Source organism: Primulina eburnea, chromosome 7, assembly GCF_022965805.1.
Source record: "Primulina eburnea isolate SZY01 chromosome 7, ASM2296580v1, whole genome shotgun sequence".
NCBI lineage: Eukaryota > Viridiplantae > Streptophyta > Magnoliopsida > Lamiales > Gesneriaceae > Primulina > Primulina eburnea.
The window spans coordinates 10,523,876-10,538,971 of record NC_133107.1 but is presented as its reverse complement, the minus strand read 5'-3'; the positions used below and the strand labels follow the sequence as shown (position 1 = coordinate 10,538,971).

The 15,096-nt window shown below is 36.8% G+C and overlaps 2 protein-coding genes across 2 annotated transcripts; one reads left to right on the top strand and one right to left on the bottom strand.

Moving 5' to 3' along the window:
- Nucleotides 1-3,835: 3,835 nt before the first annotated feature.
- On the top strand, nucleotides 3,836-5,718 carry LOC140837217 (uncharacterized). Its single transcript, XM_073203296.1, has 5 exons — nucleotides 3,836-4,372; nucleotides 4,549-4,642; nucleotides 4,831-4,868; nucleotides 4,947-5,082; nucleotides 5,219-5,718. Exons 1-5 carry the CDS (start codon nucleotides 4,010-4,012, stop codon nucleotides 5,632-5,634), a joined length of 1,047 nt encoding a protein of 348 aa, XP_073059397.1. The 5' UTR covers nucleotides 3,836-4,009; the 3' UTR covers nucleotides 5,635-5,718.
- A 74-nt stretch (nucleotides 5,719-5,792) lies between these two features.
- On the bottom strand, nucleotides 5,793-7,039 carry LOC140837219 (small ribosomal subunit protein cS23-like). Its single transcript, XM_073203297.1, has 2 exons — nucleotides 6,629-7,039; nucleotides 5,793-6,154 (listed from the first exon to the last, which is right to left on the bottom strand). Exons 1-2 carry the CDS (start codon nucleotides 6,896-6,898, stop codon nucleotides 5,873-5,875), a joined length of 552 nt encoding a protein of 183 aa, XP_073059398.1. The 5' UTR covers nucleotides 6,899-7,039; the 3' UTR covers nucleotides 5,793-5,872.
- Nucleotides 7,040-15,096: the final 8,057 nt, after the last annotated feature.

Below are 15,096 nucleotides of genomic sequence, written 5' to 3'. Positions count from 1 at the left end.
CCTAAAAAAATTGTAGAGGTCATGGCAGTGCCCTAAATGGTGTTTTTATGATATTATGATTATTTTTAAATGTTTATGAAATGTTCATGGTTAAATTATGATTTTTAAATGTCTAAGGAATTTTTATGATTTAAGGAAGACATTTAAAAGACATGTTGCATGCTTGAATTCAAAAACGAAAATGTTATGTTTGATTTCATAAAGTGAGGAGAATATAAACGTTGAAGGAAGTGAAGTAATTGTGACTAATTCGATAATTTTGGAGATATCGTGAGGGTGATGGTCCTAGTAGGAGCCCGACGATCGTATTTTCATCATTACTAATATGTGGTAACGGTTATGTGGTAATGGTTTTGTAGTAACGGTAAGAATGAGAATATCGTGAAGAGAAAAGGCCCCAGAGGGAACTTATTTATGGGAAAAGGTCCCCGAGGGAATCCCGACGATCTTATTTCTATTCGATCAGGATAGGCCAGGGCCCAATTGACCGGTGAGTGTGTTGCTGGTGTCCCCTGCCGCCCAGTATTGCGATTTCATGTAGATGGATCCATCGATTTTTCATGTTCATGTCATGTCAGGAAAGTCACAATTAACGATCTGAATTCAACAAAGGAAAAGGAAAAATGTTTATGATCATGAAAAAGGTTTTATGTTATGTCATGTTAAGGAAAAAGGAAAAAGATTAAGGTTTATGTAATGCATGTCATGAAAATGTTTATGCTTAAAGTTGATGCATCATTATGAAAATGTTTCTATTTAAAGTTTATGCATCATGAAATATTTATGAAAATGGTCATGTTTGAAGTTTATTCATCTTCATGAAAACGATATTTTAAGTACAAGTATTTTTCACTGTTATATGTTGACTGTATTACGTATTATTTGTTATTAAGATTATGGTGTGTTGAGTCTTTAGACTCACTAGGTGTGATGGATGCAGGTGAGGTTGGGGGAGGTCTTGATGGATGATTTGACTGTACTGATGGCGCACACAACCCGAGGACCAGCGGTTCTACTTTTTACGCATTATGATTATGACTCATGATTTATGTTAAAGATTTTTAAGACTATTTATTTATACTTTGTGGGGGATTTTTGAGAGGTTTAGTATGTGCTATACTTTTGAAACTTATTGCTTTTTTTAATTTTGGTAAAACAGTTGATGGTTTCATTTTATGACTATTGCACTTGATTTTCAAAATACTAGATGGTTGGTATTTTATTTTAAGGGGTAAAATATTTTATAAAAATATTTTCATGGGAAAATGTGTATTGAGTGTTATAAAAAAAATTCTAGTACTTTTAAAGCAATATAAAGGGCAGACGTTTCAATCTATATATGGGTCATGGTCTTCAGATCGAGCGTTATCACGTTCCTCATTCTCTACCCTGAATATAGAAAATAACTTTGAAGAAAAACTGAATGATTCTCTCAAAGAAAAGAGTGTGTAGATCTGGAAGATCAAGACTTGTTCTAAAGACGTAAAAATTGTAACTTCGGATATGTTTTCGTTTAAGTTTTGAGTCAAATTATTAATGATTTTGAAGTATGGATTCAATGGTTGGGTTTCAATGTTATCAAGTTTAAGAAAATTTTAGCTTTTCATTTTCGAATTTATGAAAATGCTATTAAATCGCGTAAGCGTACCCCCGACTTTATGTGAAATTGTAGAAAATCCTACAGGAGAGAAACTGCTTAGTTTAAACGAACAAGGGCATGCCACGTTGTCATCCCCGCAGCTAGCCACCAAATCTTCCGCTTCGCCACCCGTTACTCCGTGACCTGAGGACTACCTCCGGCGATAATTCACCAAAATCACCGCCCTTGCCGGCGGAGAGATTACGGAGATGCCACCATCTACTCTGATACCGTGGAGCTCCAATTCTACTCCCGTTCTGAATTTCACTTCGTTCATGCCGTTGAATAACTACACTCCCGGTTTCAGACCCCAGTTTCGGATTCCCGAGCGAAGAGAACACATCGTCTCCGCGAGCAATATAAATAGATCAAATCTATGCTCATATAACTACACTCCAGGTTTCAGACCCCAGTTATCTAGGTAATTCAGGCGCAAAGTATTGGAAAGCAGTCAAACGACTCTCATGATATTTACAGAGAACAAAATATTACATGCTCATATATAAGAGGCTAGACCAGTTTGAGACCATTTGGTATACTAACTCTGATTTTATGGGATGTCAAAAGTAAGCTAGAAAATATTGATTTGCTAGCTGAAGATGTTGTCTCATGAAATAGTGATAAAAGGTTATTTATTATAACCTCTTTTATCACGACAATATATTTTATAGCTTGTTATTTTACTTCCAATTAAGTTTCGGGTTGTTAAAGGAACATATGAGAGTGGATAGTTATCTATAAATCACTTCGGTACAAACTCCGTAATTGGGGATTTAATTATTAAGGGACTATCACCCAAAAGGTTTTTGTGCACAACATTTGTATGGGTATTTGGTCAATTAAATATATTTGGTTTCAAAAGAAGTTTGTAGTTTTAAATTTTTTATAGACATGCTCAGTAATTTGGTTTATGGTTATGTAAAAAAATTTCTATAGAAATAAATTTTAATTTATATCATATCTATACTATTATATTAAGTTTGAGCACATGATAGTAACTACCTAAAATGACACCAATTTTTCCTTCCTATTTTACCCTTATATAATACTAATATTACATTTTTGTTTTTTAAATTTCAACACACATTTTTATTTTTATTTTATTTCAACAATTCAAATATCAATTTAATCACTCCATAAATTGTCAAATTACACTTTAGTTCATCGATAATGATAAAAAAAAATTTGTACACACGCATCGCATGTGCATAGTAACTAGTTTTGATTATGGTTTAAAGTTTGATATTAATAAAATTTAGGGAGGACCAGTTTGAAATATGCATGTTATGATCACATTGCATAAAATTTCATGTTATATGTCAACTTCATAATTCATATCATACAGTTGTGTTGGCATATGTGATCATTGATGGGTCTAGTTACTTTAGGTGTATCAAAGACTGCTTTGTTCCTATGTTGATGTGATGGATAGACCAGACTGGTTATAGATACATTTCAAAATGGCAACATTTTTGAGCTCATAAGATTGTTATCACAAACATAAGTATAAGATTACACACATTACCCAAGTGAGATTATTTGATCAATTTTATTTATATGAGCCTATATATGAATAATTATATTTTATGGGTTATCGATTAAGTTAAACTCAAAATAAAGTGATAAACTAATGTTTCGAGTTATTGAGTTTTAATGTATCTAATAAGTTCTGAGTCTTTAATGTGTAGAGGCGAAAATAAAATTTTCTGTTTTTATGATGAGCTAAAACATAAATATCATAAGATAATGATAGACAATATCTATATATATGAGTCATGATCTTCAGATCGAGCATTATTATGTTCCCTATCCTCTATCCTTAATATAGAAAATAGTTCTGAAAATAAACTGAATGATTGTCTCAAAGAAAAAAGTATGTAGATCTGGAAGATCAAGACTCGTTCTTAAGGCGTAAAGATTTTAACTTCGGATATACTTTCGTTTAAGTTTTGAGTCAAATTATTAATGATTTTGAAGGATGGATTCAATGGTTGGGTTTCAAGTTTCTTGGAGAAGAATCGAATCCCACGTATATTATTACAATTGAGATGGAAACGTTGATTTCCCGACAGGAAAAAAATCACTACATCACATGCCTCTCGAAGAATCCCACATATTTTAGCTTTTCAAATTCAATTTATGAAAATTCAATTAAATCGCGTAAGCAAGCACCCGACTTTAGTTGAAATTGTAGAAAATCCTACAGGAGAGAAACTGGGTAGTTTAAACGAACAAGGGCATGCCACGTTGTCATCCGCGCAGCTAGCCACCAAATCTGCCGCTTCGCCACCCGTTACTCCGTGACCTGAGGACTACCTCCGGCGATAATTCACCAAAATCACCGCCCTTGCCGGCGGAGAGATTACGGAGATGCCACCATCTACTCTGATACCGTGGAGCTCCAATTCTACTCCCGTTCTGAATTTCACTTCGTTCATGCCGTTGAATAACTACACTCCCGGTTTCAGACCCCAGTTTCGGATTCCCGAACGAAGAGAACACATCGTCTCCGCGAGCAATATGAATAGATCAAATCCATCCATTGCCACCAATGGTTCTGATCGGCTGACGAATGGTGTTCGCCGGAACTTCTTCCCTGCAGCCTCCAACAACAGCGGCGGCGGGGGTTCAGTATCAGAATTGGATGATAATGTACGGAAAATACTTCAAGCGGTTCTGTGGGTTGCTGAGGGTGTCTATATCATTTGGCTCTTCTTACTTCCCTACGCTCCTGTAAGTACCGTAATAACATATATCCATGATTCGCCGAAACGGAATTTATTGCTAAATGGCCATAATGATCGAACCATGCATATGTTGAATATCTTTAAATTGATTTAAAGGTGATATGGATGAGAATTCTTGCTTTTGATTGAGTATTTGAGTTCCAATTTGCTTGTACCATGCAGGGGGATCCCATCTGGGCCATCAGTTCGGAAACAATCAGTTCTCTCATAGGCCTTAGTGTTAATTTCTTCTTTATTCTGCCATTGCTGAACCGTGGTAATGCTACTCTACTCTGCAAGACTGCTACAAGTACACTATCTTAGAGAGAAATCAAGAACTGCCTAATTGTAAACATATCTTAATCAATGAACACTGCAAATTATACTGAAGATGCATATTTTAATGTTTAAGTCTATATTGTATAATGTTTGATCATTTGTTGATTGGAACTTTCGGCAGAGTAGTTGGTATTCATCTTATCGATGCACCAGTGCTTCATCCGGTAAGTTTTACTGCTTGCATCTCATGTCTGCTTGGTTTCTTGTGTAATTTCAGATTCTTGATGTCTTTTGTTTTCCAGATGTCTGAAGGGTTATTCAACTTTGTCATCGGGTGGACGTTCATGTTCGCCCCTCTGCTATACACAGATAAGAACAGAGGAAAATACAAGGGATCGCTTGATGTTCTTTGGGGATTCCAAATGTTCCTTACAAATAGTATGTTTTGAAATTAATAATTTTACTTGAGGTGTGAGAATGAGTATCCTTTGAATGATGGTGATGATTGTTGTTACAGTTCTTTGTAATATTTTCGCGATTGGGATTTGAGTTTCGTTGTTTTTCTCCAATGTAGCATTCTTACTTCCTTACATGGCTATCCGTCTGAATAAGGTTGATGGAAACAACACTCCTGTAAAGAACTCTCAGCTAGGTTTGATCATGACAAACGGCGCACCAGTTGTGGGACTTCTTGGTGGGCTTGTTTGTTCGGTTTCGATTCTGTGGGCAGTTTATGGGCGCGGAGACGGCAATTTCGGTGATTTAGCACAAAGATGGGAGTTTCTTCTTGAATATCTCGGGACAGAGCGGCTTGCTTATGCCTTCATTTGGGACATTTGCCTATATTCAATTTTTCAGCCATGGTTGATAGGTGAGAACTTGCAGAATATTCAAGAAGATAAGGACGGTGTGGTAAATTTTCTTAGATTCGTTCCCTTTATTGGGCTGACTGCCTATTGTCTTTTTTTAAGCCCTGATGATGAGATATAGGCTATAGCTGGGTATTTTACATTTTACAATGTAATATTACATTTTTCACAGTTGAAAATATAAATCAGCATTAGATTTCTGTTTTTTACGCGCAAGATGCACGATTATATTGAACTAGCAGCTCAAGTTGCAGAATTTAAATAAGTAGACAATGAACATGAAATCAAGAAACTCAAATCCAACCTTAGGTATAAATGTCAAAAGATTAAATACAAAAACTATGGCAATCGATGCAAATTTAAGATAGATTGCCACCACTCTGCTGCCAGAGATTGATAACATCCGTAGCCTGATTGAGAAGGATGATCATTTTCTTCTGTGATATCCAGGGCTTACTCTCCAGTGTGGCTCTAAGCTCTTCCCATGCATCTTTTCTAGGCCAAAAAAAGTATGGACTCAAAGGAACATTTCCATGACCTGGTATCTTCTGATCCAGGGCAAGCCCGATGTTCTTTTCCATCCAAATGAATTTCAATACGAGCCTCGGTTTCGCCAATGATTTCATGTCTTCTCTTGGCTTCTGCATAAGCAGGAATCCATTAATTTGTGTCTAATTCTATGTCAAAGGACGACGAAGTAAAGAATGAAAAGCGGAAACTGTCGTCCGCCCGATAAATAATTCCAAAATATCTTCATCCCTATTCTATATTAACTTGACAATTTTGGTAAGATGGTATGGTAATTATGTATCTGAAGACTGAAACATACGCACCACACCAGTGGCAATAACCCTATCCAGATAAGAAGCTAGTGTGCCAGCAACAACCCAAATGTAATAGAAGAGTTAAAACATAGTTCAATTTTAAAACTCAAACTTTGCGCCCGTCGATCTAATTTATCATGTCAAGCTAAATAGTAAATACCAGGCAACTCGATGAATATGAAAACTACTTCAGCTAAATGCAATCAAATGCCCATATAAAGAGTAAAGAAAAAAAGAAAGATAAAAACCAACAAAAAAAATGATTTGTACTTGAAAATGGAAATGGCCCACCTCAGATTCTTGACCAAGCTCCGGGTCTGAAACATCAGCAACTGTTTCAGCTGGAGCTAACTCTGCGGTGTCCGCAGCAGCATGCAGCCTTTGGAATCCTCTAAAGGGTCTGGCTCTGAGGTCAATATACGCCGAAGAATGCAAAGAAATAGCTTTTGGCTTCACAAAACACGAGGATTTCAATGGCGCCGAAGTGGGATTCTTGGAAACAATGGATGGTTGGCAGATTAGAGTGCCTTTTATACTTGATGGAACAGACATGGATAACATCTTCTGCTCGCTCTTCACAAATTCACGAAGATAAAGAGAGAAGATGGTTCTTTATTATTCAGTTGAAGGGGGAGAAGTCATGGTGCTTGAGAAAAGTTCTGATAGTGGATAAGGTGACGATGATCCAAGAAATGGGCTTTGGGCTTGACTGAAATGTGTTGGACTTTATGTTGGTTTGCTCTATTGGGAATAAGGTATTTTACTTTGGCAGTAAAGAATGGAATTGCGTCGAATTTGACAAAAATTTGAAAATTCAAAATTGATTCGAATTAAAGCTTGAGTTTAAGTTCGGCTCGAAAGATTCAAACATTTCGCGAGCTGTTTGAACTCTTACTAAAATTTAAGTACTTCAAAGACTCGAAATTTTTTTATTTAATATATAATTATTTTATATTAATAAAATATTAAGACTCGTGAGCAAATCGCGAACTACAGAACAAAATAATTTGGGATCGAGTTCAACTCAAAAAAAATTTGAACATGTTCAAGTTCGACTCGAAATCGATAAGTTCGAATATAAATCAAATAGTTTTTAAGTCGGCTCAAAAAGCTCGCTAAACCTAATTTTGCTCCATATACTTTCACATTTAACTTAACGATTTTGATCCCTAAACTTCAAATATACTAGCCACCGAGGCACACACGTTGCGTGTGTCATGAATATATGAGACTAATATAATAAACTTCTATGTTTTTTGTTTAATAATATATGACAGATAATTTTTATAATCTGGTATACTTTAGTATAGTCACTGGTGACATACCAAACTATAAAAGAACGATATTTAATGTGTTCTATTTAAAATAAGATAGCTCTATACTGTAGGATTAACATTGAAAAAGAGACCTGACATAGAAAGAGACCAAGGTAATTGGTATGACACCATTGCCTTTATTATATAGTGATAGATATGTTGTAGTATTGCGAAAAGGGATGCAAATTTAGGGGTGGATTTTCGGTATACCGTGGCAAAAATATCGATATCAAAAAATTCATATCAGTACCGATACCGACATTCCGAAATTTTTCTATGGAAAAAATTCACACCAATACCATAATGATACCGAAAAAAAATTCGATATACCGAAAAAATGTGGTATACCTAAAAAAATGTCGGTACGGTATGATTATTTTTCGGTAATTTCGGTATTTTTTCCACCCCTAGATGCAATACCAAGTTTAAGGTAGTTTCTGTAATACTCTCTCCGTACTAGTGGTAGATGTACAAAAACTCAAGTGGGGTAGTATGGCACAGATCCTTCAATATATGGTAATAGATTGTATGGCACAGTTCCTTTATTTACACTAAAATAGTATTTTCATATTTTAATCTAATGTTTCTTCTCCATATTCTCTAATTTGCTTCTGCTCATTTAATACCTACATCCACACATGACAATAGTTAACTTCTAAATGTAAGTGTTGGGCGAGGAACGGAGATGTTGCTCTCCTGAAGAAATTCATAATCATCTTCATCAAGCACATAATTCCTCTCAGAGTCCCTATAGTCAACCAGAGAAATTTTTATCAAGGCAAAAAACATGTTTTCATCCCTGGACTACAGAATAGTAGAGTGAATATTGTAAAGAAAAATATCCAGGCGATTGATGAAATAAATAAATAACATTTTCTTCCTTTTCTTCTTCTATTGCCTCTCCTCATCACTATCACCCTTGTTTTATTCTTCCTCCCCCTCTTCTTCATCAACATCATCCAATAAGAAACCATCTTTCTCATATTCATCCTGCCCTTCTTCTGTATCAAAAGACCAACAGATTTCATTGTGGAATGCATCATGAACAGATTTTTGACAGTGAGAAAAAAAAGAGAACCGTATTCTAATAAAGTATAATAGAAAGGGAGAAAGATGTCTACCACACATCTCAGGAGATAAATTTTGTGATGTACATATTGTAGAACAATAAAACTCATCCTTTTAATATGAATTATTCCTTTTTCTCATATGCAGAATTCTAATTCTTGAGAAATGATAAAAAAATTATATCAATAAATAACGTTTTGTTGACATTAAGGAGAGGATGGCTGGCGTCGAGCGTCTCAAACAACTGGTCAAATTATCGAGGAAGACATATACGGCATCCGAGATTACGCCAATCGTGGACGTATTTTATATCTTCCGAGAGAAAAAAATTTCTCAGTTCGTCAGGGTGCTGTATACAAGCGTTGGCCTCGGCAGCCGTGTTCACCGGCGAGCAATTGAAACTCCACTCCAATTTGCTTGTTTTGGAAGGGAAGAAGCGGAGGCGACGTGGACGTGTGTTTAGATTTCTGAGAGACAACAATTTTTGAGTGCGTCAGGGTGCTCTACAGGCGCTGGACTCGGCCGCCGGCTCCACTTCAATGCGATTGTAATGGAAGGGAAGAGGCGACAATTTGAGAATGAAATTTGTAGCGTTTGGCACTTGTGTGGGAAGAAATAATATGATTGGATCTTGAGAAAACGTGGAGAGAAGGAGTAAGGGAAGAATAATCCGGTTGGATAAACGTGGAGAGATGGAGTGAGGGTAATTTAGGGAGATTGAAAAACAGACCAAGACACCACAATTTAGTTACTCTAATATGCTGAACTTTAATAAATAATATATATATATATATATAAATTGTTGGTCTCACGTTGAGATAAAATAACCCGAAAATAAAGAATAAAATGGACACCGAGATTTACGTGGAAAATCCCTAAAAATTATTATGGTAAAAATCACGGATAAGAGGAAAAGAATTCCACTATAATATTTTGTGGTGTACAACTCACTCACTGTGTTTCCAAAGAGAACACACACTCTCTTAATACAGGAGAACAAAACACCTCACAAATATTATAGAACTAAGCACTCGAATGCTTATAAGATGAGAGAAAACTCGAAGAAGGGATGTTTTCAGAATGAATTGGGGTGCTCTATTTATAGAGCCTCCTGTCAGTGTGAAGACGCGTATAAAACGCGTCTTCCGTCTTCTCACGTAATTCCCGTGAAATTTCCTGCAGCCAACCACTACACGTTTCTTAGACTGGTCCCCCCTCATTTAAATGTTTGCCGACATTTCTCCCACTTGGAGATTTGATTGAGAATCAAACACATTTCCACACATCTTTTCAATCTTGCCATTACCTGCTGCTTACGTCTCTGTTGGGCCACTTGAGAATCTACACCACTCAAACTTATCAGTGTTCACTGGCTTGGTCGGAAAATCAGCTATGTTTTCTTTCGTATAGATCTTCTACATATCCACGCTTCCTTGTTTTACTACTTCTCGTACAAAGTGAAATTGGACTCCAATGTGTTTCGTCCTGGAATGAAAGGCTGGATTCCTTGCGATGTGCAAGGCACTCTGACTGTCACAAAACAAAGGAACATTCTCTTGTTTGTGTCCGATATCCTCCAGTAACCTTTTAATCCATATTTCTTCCTTGCAAGCTTGAATAGTTGTCATGTATTCTTCCTCCGTTGTAGATAATGCCACAACTGTCTGCAGTTTTGAAACCCAGCTTACTGCTCCCCTCGTAAGTGTAAACACATAACCAGTAGTAGATTTCCTCTTATCAGGATCACCTGCATAATCTAAATCGACATAACCCCTGAGTGTAAAATCTGATCCTCCATAACATAATGCAGCATTTGAGGTACCCTTAATGTATCTAAGGATCCTCTTAACAATGCTACAATGCTCTCATCCAGGATTCGCCATATACCGACTAACTGCTCCCACTGCTTGAGCAATGTCCGGTCTTGTACAAATCATGGCGAACATCAAACTTCCCACTGCTGATGCATATGGTACTTGAGACATCTCTATCCTCTCTGCTTCACTGCTAGGACAAATCTCGGAGGATAACTTGAAGTTAACAGGAAGATGGGTCGAGATTGTCTTACTATCTTGCATGTTGAAGCGTTTCAAGACTTTCTTCAAATAATTTTTCTGGGAAAGCCAAATCTTTCTGTTACTTCTGTCTCGATAAACTTGTATCCCTAGAATCTTGTTTGCTGGTCCCAAATTCTTCATATCAAATTCCCTAGCCAACTGTGCCTTCAATCCTTGGACCTAATCTTTGTTGGGGCCTACTACCAACATGTCGTCCACATACAACAGCAAAATGATATAATCATCACCAGACCTCTTGAAATATGTACAAGGGTCTGCACTCAGTCTGTTGTATCCAAGGCTCATGATATAGGAATCAAATATCTTGTACCAACACCTCGGCGCCTGTTTGAGACCGTACAGAGATTTCTTCAACCTGCAAACCAAGTTCTCTTTGCCTTTTTCCGCAAAACCTTCTGCTGGAGCATATAGATTTCTTCTTCAAGATCTCCATGATGAAATGCTGTTTTCACATCTAGCTGTTCTATATGTAGATTAAACACCGCACACAATGCCAACACTACTCTGATTGTTGTAAGTCGAACCACATGATAAAATATCTCATTGAAGTCAATGTCTTTTTTCTGAGCATACCATTTTACCACCAATATAGCACGATACCGCTCCATTTGGTTATTGTCATACGCTTGATCTTATAGACCCATCTGTTTCCAATTGCTTTCTTCCCTTGTGGTAGTGTAACAAGATCCCAAGTTTTATTCTTGTCCAATGCCTCCAATTCTTCTTGCATTGCTATCATCCACAAGGATATATCCAAGCTTTGAGTAGCCTCGTGGAAACTCGATGGCTCACCATCCTTTGATAATAGACAATATGCAATGTTGCTTACAGTGACATAATCTGAAAGCCAACCTGGTGGTCTTCTGTCTCGAGTTGACTGCCTCACATTGGAAACCTCAGACTCAACATGTTCTTGTTCTTCGTGCTTTGGTACTGCTTCACAAGAAATTTGACCTTCGTCTGTCTTATTCTCCACCTGAAATATAGTAGTTTTTGAATTCAGTGTGCCTTTGTCTCCCTTTACTTTATCTTCCTTGAAGATAACATCCCTGCTGATGACAAGCTTGTGAACAGTAGGATCCCATAAGCGAAACCTCTTTACTCCATCAGCATAACCCAAGAAGATACATTTTCTGAATTTCGAAACCAACTTTGATCTTTCTTGCTCATTGTAAAGAACGTACACCGGACTTCCAAATGTATGCAAATGAGAATAATCCGTCGGCTTCTCGGTCCACATCTCCATCGGAGTCTACAGATCAATCTCCACTGAAGGAGAACGATTGATAATATAACAAGCGGTTTTGAATGCTTCCGCCCAAAAGGACTTGTTTAGACCCGCAGTCCTCGACATAGCTCTTGTTATGTCCAACAAGGTTCTATTCATCCGCTCTGCCACTCCATTCTGTTGAGGTGTGTAAGCCGTCGTGAACTGTCTTTTGATGCCCTCATGTTAACAATATGCATCAAATTCGTCACTAGTATATTCTCCTCCATTGTAAGTCCTCAAACACTTGATTTTCTTTTCAGAATCAAGTTCAACCCGCGCTTTGAAATCTTTGAAGTTCTGGAAAATATCTGATTTCTTCTTGATTGGATACACCCAACATCTCCTAGAGAAATCATCAATGAACGAGACAAAGTATCTCGCTCCTCTCGGTGCTTGCTAAACATCCGAATGAATCAGCTCCAATATGCTTTTGCTCCTGGCAGCAGAAGTGCCAAACTTTAATCTGTGTTGTTTACTGGTAACACAGTGCTCACAAAAGGGTAGTGATACATTTGTAAGTCCCGGCAGCAGCTTCCGTTCTGAGAGAATTTTCAACCCTTGTTCTGACATATGCCCGAGCTTTCTATGCCATAACACTGTTAATTCTTCTCCTGAACCAATTGATGCAATAGCTAGTTCTGTCTCTTTGTGTGTTTCTCCCAAAAGTACATACAGATTTGCGGCAACTTTTTTTGCTTTCATAACCACAAGCGCGCCCTTCACAATTTTCATGATCCCGTTCTCGATACGAGTTTTGCACTTGATGTCATCCAATTGCCCCAAGGACAAAATATTTTTCGTCAGTCCTTTCACATGTCGTACCTCCTGTATGGTGCGAATGGTGCCATCAAAAATTTTTATTTTGATAGTACCGACCTCAGCGATTTCCAAGGCATTATCATTTCCCATGAATACAGATCCTCTTGAGACTGGTTTATAATGATCAAATCATTCTCTTCGAGACGTCATGTGCCACGTCGCTCCTGAATCCATAATCCATGTGTCACAAAATTTGTGTCTGCCTTCTGCAACAGTTGCTACCTCGCTAAATAATATTTCACCACTGCCTGAAGTACTGGCCACATTTTCTTGAGAACTTTTCTCGATACTCATACACTCTTTCTTGAAGTGCCCTTTACCGCCACATTTAAAGCAGTAAATATTTTTCTTCTTACTTCTTGACTTTGATCTACCTTGTCTTTGGCTCCCACAGGAGTCACGGTCCATGAATCTTCCTCTTATCATCGGTAAAGCCTCTGTCTGCTTCGAGGTTACCAACCTATCTTCCTTATTCTTGCGCCGGCTTTCTTCTCCGAGAACCACAATTAAGACATCGTCGAATTTTAGAAAGCCCATAAGAATATTGTTAGTAATGTTGATGATAAGTTGATCATATGAATCTGGTAGACTTTGAAGTAGAAGCTCCGCACGTTCATTTTCCCCTATTTTATGCCCCGTGGAAGTGAGTTGGACAAATAGAGTATTTAGTGTATTGATATGGTCGGTCATCGATGAGGATTCGCCATCTGAAGAGTATAAAGCCTTCTCTTTAGGAAAATCATGTTGTGTAGCGACTTGACCTCGTACATCTTTGTCAGAGTATCCCAGATAACTTTGGCTGTTTTTATCTCAGAGATACTTGACAATACTTCGTCCGCTATAGCCAAGTGTAAATAGGCAACGTCATTCATCTCATTCCACTTTCCATCATCTGTAATCTCCACCGGTCTATCTCCAATAGCTGTAAAGCAATTCTCCTTTCTTAAAACTGCTTGTATCTTTATTTTCCACAGCATAAAATTGCTTCAGTTGAATTTTGCTATCTCGTACCTGCCCGCCATTATGTCCATAACGATTTGGTAGACTGGACAAAATAATCCCGCCTTAAATAAAAAATCTCAAAAAAAATTTCTGATGTGGAAGATCAGTCTAGGCTGCAACCACAGAGCATACTCAGAATTTTAAGAAATTTTAAACCAAGGCTTTGATACCACTTGTTGGTCCCACGTGCGGAATTTGAGATAATATAACCCGAAAATAAAGAATAAAATGGACACCGAGATTTACGTGGAAAACCCCTAAAAATTATTAGGGTAAAAACCACGGACAAGATAAAAAGAATTCCACTATAATATTTTGTGGTGTACAACTCACTCACAGTGTTTTCAAAAAGAACACACACTCTCCTAATACAGGAGAATAAAACACCTCACAAATATTATAGAACTAAGCACTCAAATGCTTATAAGATGAGAGAAAACTCGAAGAAGAGATATTTTCAGAATGAATTGGGGTGCTCTATTTATAGAGCCTCTTGTCAGTGTGAAGACGCGTATAAAATGCGTCTTCCGTCTACTCACGTAATTCCCGTGAAATTTCCTGCAGCCAACCATTACACGTTTCTTTAATTGGCTCTACCTCATTTAAATGTTTGCCGACAAAATATTAGAGATTAAAAATATTATTCGTAATAATAATAGGACAAATACATTTTTTTTGTGAGTTTAATTATTGTCATATTTTATAATAATATATTTTGAAATAACATTTAGATAAAAATTTAATATACTAAAAAAATCATAACAATGTGTAAAATCATTAGAATTGAGTAGAATATTCTGTCACTAAATTTTAAAATATATCATTTAACTTAAGCAAAAACTTACGTGAGACGGTCTCACGGGTCTTATTCGTGAGACGAATCTCTTATTTGGATCATCCACGAAAACGTATTATTTTTTATGCTAAAAGTATTACTTTTTATTGTGAATATGGGTAGGGTTGACCCGTCTCACAGATTAAGATCCGTGAGACGGTCTCACATGAAACTCACTCTTTAACTTATCACCTGAAGTTAATAACACGATCTAAATACCGCCATAAAATATTAAAAGACTAAAAATATTACGATAAAACGAAATTAGAAAATAGTTCTACAGTATTAATTTATTTATCTTGTTATTTTTATAACTATATTTATGAAGAAAAAGTATACATCTTTTTAATAAAATTTACACTAAAGATTTG

Bases quoted from the DNA above. Each gene is read 5' to 3' on its own strand.
- LOC140837217 (XM_073203296.1), top strand. From the start codon at position 4,010: ATGCCACCATCTACTCTGATACCGTGGAGCTCCAATTCTACTCCCGTT. The intron at 4,373-4,548 runs GTAAGTACCGTA...TGTACCATGCAG, and splicing joins TCTTACTTCCCTACGCTCCT to GGGGATCCCATCTGGGCCAT. The intron at 4,643-4,830 runs GTAATGCTACTC...TCGGCAGAGTAG, and splicing joins TCTGCCATTGCTGAACCGTG to TTGGTATTCATCTTATCGAT.
- LOC140837219 (XM_073203297.1), bottom strand. From the start codon at position 6,898: ATGTTATCCATGTCTGTTCCATCAAGTATAAAAGGCACTCTAATCTGC. The intron at 6,155-6,628 runs GTGGGCCATTTC...CTGCTTATGCAG, and splicing joins AGCTTGGTCAAGAATCTGAG to AAGCCAAGAGAAGACATGAA.